Raw genomic sequence first — 6,000 nt, forward strand, 5'->3', positions numbered from 1 at the left:
TTATTTTAATTTGAATAAAAGTTTCTTTAATAGAAAATGTGTCACAAGGGAAATTAGAAAATGCTTCTAAGTGAATGAAACTGACTCAAGACAAAATAGAAAATCTGAATAGGCCTATAACAAGACTGAATTATTGTTTAAAAAAAACCTACCCAGGGGCCAGCCACGTGGCTGAGTGGTTAAGTTTGCGCGCTCCGCCACAGCGGCCCAGGGTTTCGCTGGTTTAGATCCTGGGCACGGACATGACACCGCTCATCAGGCCAAGTTGAGGCAGTGTCCCACATGCCACAACTAGAAGGACCTGCAACTAAGATACACAACTATGTACTGGGGGGATTTGGGGAGATAAAGCATTAAAAAAAAAAAAAAAGATTGGCAATAGTTGTTAGCTCAGGTGCCAATCTTAAGGAAAAAAACCAAACACTTAGCGAATAATTAATACCTATTAATTACAATTAATACCAATTAATTCCTCTTCCAAAAGTAGACAAGGAGGAAGCACTCCCCAACTAATTCTATGAGGACAATATTACCCTGATACAAAAACCAGATAGCACAGGCAAAGAAAATGTATTATTACTTCATTAAAAATCAAAGTGTGTTGTAGAGTTAGGTTGTGTATTCTTTATGGCATCGTTAAAAGGCAAATTGAGGGGCTGGCCCCATGGCCCAGTGGTTAAGTTCGCATGCTCTGCTTTGGCAGCCTGGGGTTTGCTGGTTTGGATCCTGGGCATGGACCTACATACAGCTTATCAAGCCATGCCGAGGTGGCATCCCACATAGAAGAACTCGAATGACTTACAATTAGGATATGCAACTATGTACTGGAGCTTTGGAGAGGAAAAAAACAAAAAAGAGGAAGATTGGCAACAGATGCTATCTCAGGGCCAATCTTCCTCACCAAAAAGCATACCTTAAAAAAAAATAGATTGGCCCTCAATTTATTTTTTAAAAAAGGCACATTGATAATAATCTCATTTATAGAAATTGAGATTAAGTTGTTTCTTTACCAAATTAGATTTTCCCAATATTTTTGGGTCTTTTTAGGCAGGGCACAATGCTAAACACTATAGAAAATACGAGAAGAGTAATTGATAGTACCAGGACACAAGGAGTTTGCAATCTGGTAGGTTTGATAAAAACAAATACAAATTTATTCCTTTATTTATCCATCATGATTCCTTTAGCAAACATTATTGACTATCTTCTATGTACCAGATATCACAGGCACAAAAATAGAAGATATACAAAAAAGTATAGTATTTTACAGGATCTGTTTATATCTGTTGAGAAGCTCTATAGAAGAGGTGGTGTTGATCTGAGTGGGAGGGATGGGAGTTAGGAGAGGCCAAACTGAAGAGAGCGCATTCTAGCACAAGGGAGTATCAGAAGTGAAGGCGCGCACATCTGAGAATGCAGAAGGAGGTGTCTGAGGAACAGTGAGTAATTCAATAGGATTCAAGCTTAGGGAACAGAGAAGAGTGACAGATTAAGGCCACAGAGATGGGTCAAAGACAACTGGTAGAGTACTAGAACAACCTTGCCATTTAAGTTTGTACTTTACTCAGAAAGTAACTTGAGTTATTGAAGGTATGTTTGTTTTTAAGCAGGATCCTGATATCATTCTACTTGTTCTTTAACAGGGCCAATCTGACCACTGTACTTAAGGCCATTCATATTTTTATTGTAGATGTTACCCATATATTGTATGGGGCTGGGCTTTGGAATAGAAGGAACAATTGAAGCCATGAATGAAGAAGAAATTTCCACTGGGAGAGTGAAAGGAGAGAAAATGTAACTTGCCTTTAAATGTCTTCATTTCCTTCTAAGAATTAGAGCATCTTAGCCCTAGAAGAGGCCTTTTAGGCCACTTGATCTGGCTCTCACAATGTACGGTTGAGGGAACTGAGAGCAAGATAGAGCAATTAATTTGTCCTACAGGACTACATCATACAATTGATAAATGGCACATCTGCAAGGAGAATTCAGACACCCTAACTCTGACCACCAGCAAAATTCACTTTTATATTTGACAGGAAGACAAAACTATTAAAAGTAAAATTATATTGTGTGTAGCAGAATACTCCCAGAACTGCTGAGTATAACCTTTATTCAAAGTGGTGGGCCATGTCCTATCTCGTTTGCCCTAAATCCTTGACTCCTGATGACTTGCACTAACGCTGGATGTTGTCTTTCTGATTTTCCTCATATTAGGAAGGGTATCAAGACTATGAACCCGAAGCCTAAGAAATATCTTTGCTCCCACTTCCCTGAGATCTGCTGACAGATGTTCCATCCTGTACGAGTGCTCAGTTCCAACATGCCCAGTCATGACATGCTCCCAAAGTTTCTACAGTGTATTCTGAACTCTTCCATCAGCAGTGATTGAAGTGTCTGTACCTGCCCCTACTCAGCATTTAGGTGCTTCCCTCCCACTGAAGTGAATATATGGTAGCAGGGTCCTTGTGCGCTGTGTGGATATTGTGGCTTCAAATCTAAAATATTAAAACAAATTTAAAACACCTAAGTGACTACCACTTATTTCTAAATCTTCACTATTTTTTTGTTGCTGTTGTTAAGAAATTGTGATTTACTCTCATATGTGAGATTTCTAGGTGTCTTTTAATGATTCTAAGAAGAATGATGTGTTGTGAAATTTGTTAATATATACAATGCTTAAACACATGTGAGCATGAACTATGCACCTATAAATATTAACTAGGAAATTTTACTGTTTTGTGATGTGTTTTATTAACTTGTATTTGTATATAAATGGTGAAAATTAAAATGTGATCTCATGACAAAAACCCTATTTTTTAATCCCATCTCACTTTAATAATAAAATCATGTTTATAAGCAACATGAAATGAGAACTGACACAATTAACTTAAATATAAAGTTCTTGACAGCCATTTGAAAGAGGAGGAATTTTAGAGGCGTTAAACATGTGGGATGGAACATTAACCCTTTGCTCTGGGAATTCCCTGAAGCAACAGTGCCCAGAGTATGTTTTGAGGCGCACTGGGGCCTGTAGAGGCTACTGAAAAAGTGGGTGCCATGGGATGCTGAGTATAAGAAATGATTTTGACTACATCTCCTTTACATATTCATAAGACGCATTAGCACATTAAAGGCTCTGAGGGAACCTGGTTAAATTTGTTTAACCCAGAATTCCCAGAATTTCCTTTTTGTTTTTTTTTTTTCAATCAGAAATCCGTTTTTTTCACACAGGAAATACCTTTCGACGTCTCTGGGAACTACCAGAGAATCACCTTAAGAAGTGTCAGTTCTCCAGATTTATAAAAATTTCATGGACTCCTTTAAATTCTGCTAAAAATATAAATTTCAGGATCCTTCTTTAGGACAGGTTTTTCTCTTTAGGGAAGATCCATTAACTCCCCATGGCGGCTGACAATAAACTTGACTATGAAACCCTATATAAATTAATTGAAAAATTATTTGGTTTGTCTTTTTAATTATTCAGGAGAAAAACGGCAGTCATTTTTAAAGTCACCAGTAGAAAGTATAATTTTAAGAAAGAACATTCTAGAAGTGCTAGGCAGTTTACATGTAATCGTGAGTAATTTGATGTATATTGAGCATTGGCAAGGAAGGAAGGAGGAATGAGTATAAGCACTATAAGCATGGTCACCATAGACACTTCCTGTTTTGCCTAATTGGGAAGACTATGACACGTGTTAAGCTGCCTGTGTAGTCTTAAATTGGAGAGAAGTAGTAAGTCTCTTGTTTCGTTTAGGTACATTAATAAGTGTTCCTAATTAGGAAAATAACATGGAAAATTAAAATATCTTTGTACAAAAAGCCTTGTAGTACTATATATGCATAGAAAATACCATGGGAAGAGAAACACCAGGAGTAGTTATCTTGTGCCAAGCCCTTGAAAAGCTGTGTAAGGCACCCAAGCCTTTTCAGGAAGCTTGTCTCCATCCACTGCTGAGACATCCACCTGACAAGTGGCCTGAGGGTCAGTCTGGCCCTAGCTTTATTTTGCAGACATCACTCCCCCAAGTCTGAGTTATTCAGCATCATCTGACTCCATGGTGCTTTAACAAAACCGGCTGGGGTGGGCTTTGGCATGCAATTGGCAGCACAACAGTCTAATATGTGGTTTGGCATTCCAAGTTGGATCTTTTTCAAAATCTCCCCACCAGCGTGAGATGCAAATGTTTCCTCATCCTTCTGGCTCATCCAGTAGGTAACTAGTGGATTAAAAACACACACACCCATCTCAAGGACAACCATTAATTCTCAGAGATAATGCCGTCTACATCCATACTGAGGAATACAAACATTTTTCTAACCGCAAACTTGATAGACTCCTCTGTCCACCCACTGATGGCTCTGTTTTTCTCTGGGATGGGTTCATCCCAGTATGTTCTTTCTGTCTTGGGCAGGACTGCAACAGGGATGGCATTTCCCTGTGTGTTCTCCCTGGAACTGGAAATACTTTTTTTGTTACTATGTGTCAAGAATAGATGTAAGTGATTTATCAATATTATCTCATTTAATTCTCAAAACAGTCCTAAGACATTCCATTGTTATCCTTATTTTATACATGAGAAAGCTGAGGCACCGGCAGGCTAAGTCACTTTCTCATAGCCACACAGCTAGTAAGTGGCAGAGCCACATTGACTGGCGGAGTCCCAATCAATATATGACCACCGTCTGCTCTCTCAGCCCCTGGGCCATGTTGTCTCTCAGGGAGAGGACATACAACCATGTAAGAGAACTCTCCAGAAGTCTAGGGAATGAGGTAGTGGCCTCTCTTTTCTATATATAACTACAAGTATATTTCTATTTTTCTTTAGATGTCTATGTCTGGAATAAGTGGTACTTATATATATGGAAATATATTTCTAATTTTAGGAGAAATTAGTCTGCCACTGATTCCTTATTGATGTTTTCTCATAACAAAACTATGCATATCCTGATGATGGAACTGTTATTTTCAGTAGAAGGAAAAAAAATTAATGTAATAACATTACATAAGGCAACAGTAAGGCAAACTTTGTCATATTTTCTGTTGAATCATGGGCACTTGCCTTCTGTCAAATAGCCTATATATATAACATATGTATGTATATATTTTATATGTATATATAATAAAGTATAACTAGGATTTTCAATTATACATATTTAGTAATGCAGTGACAATTTATAAATGAATAAATTGGAAAAGCCATGAATTAAGAATTTATATTTTTAGGGACTTACCCAGTGGTGTAGCGGTTAAGTCCATGCCATCCACTTCAGTGGCCTGGGGTTCGTAGGTTCAGATCCTGGTCACAGACCTAGCACGATTTGTCAAGCCATACTGTGGCTGCATCCCACATAAAACAGAGGAAAATTGGCACAGATGTTAGCTCAGGGCCAATCTTCCTCACACACACAAAAAAGAATTTATATTTTTAAATAACACGTTAACATTTTATAATAAGCTTTGATTTTCTGGGAGTATTTTTTTTGGTACAGTAATGCTATTTTTTATCCTTAAAGTAAGCCTAGATCTGAAGAATCCAAATGCAATAGAATAGATATAACACTAAAACTATTTCAAATATTATTTTAGTTCCAATATCTCTTATATATCTAAGATTTCCTTTAATTTTTCTTTGCTGCTACAACAGTATCTTTGATTATTTTAAATCCAGTAGCACTGATGGTATATTGGAAGCAGTTAAAAAACCCTCCCTTCAAAAAGCCTGAGTTTGTGGGGCTGGCCCAGTGGTGTAGTGGTTGGCTTCACATGCTCCACTTCGGCTGCCCAGCGTTTGCGATTTTTGATCCTGGGCATGGACCTATAGACCACTCATCAAACCATACTATGGCAGCGTCCGACATGAAAAATAAAGGAAGACTGGCACAGATGTTAGCTCAACGACAATCTTCCTCAAGCAAAAAGATAAAGACTGGCAACAGATTTTAGCTCAGGGCCCATCTTCCTCACACACACACAAAAAGAGCCTGAGTTTAAGCCTC

General features: G+C 38.0%; 1 protein-coding gene across 32 annotated transcripts in view; it reads left to right on the plus strand.

Annotated features, from left to right (window-relative positions):
- The window catches only part of SNCA (synuclein alpha), a 119,314-nt gene extending 115,877 nt beyond the window's left edge, over positions 1-3,437 (plus strand). For 16 of the 32 annotated variants that reach the window (XM_070262289.1, XM_014738858.3, XM_070262270.1 and 13 more), the window contains 2 exons: positions 1,691-1,794; positions 2,215-3,437. In XM_070262289.1, the coding sequence (XP_070118390.1) occupies positions 1,691-1,794; positions 2,215-2,284 (174 nt within the window). In that variant the 3' untranslated portion in view covers positions 2,285-3,437. The remainder of the gene's footprint in view (positions 1-1,690; positions 1,795-2,214) is intronic. The other 16 variants (XM_023637716.2, XM_023637717.2, XM_070262279.1 and 13 more) reach the window with 1 other exon arrangement.
- Positions 3,438-6,000: the final 2,563 nt, after the last annotated feature.

Source organism: Equus caballus, chromosome 3, assembly GCF_041296265.1.
Source record: "Equus caballus isolate H_3958 breed thoroughbred chromosome 3, TB-T2T, whole genome shotgun sequence".
NCBI classification, from domain to species: Eukaryota; Metazoa; Chordata; class Mammalia; order Perissodactyla; family Equidae; genus Equus; species Equus caballus.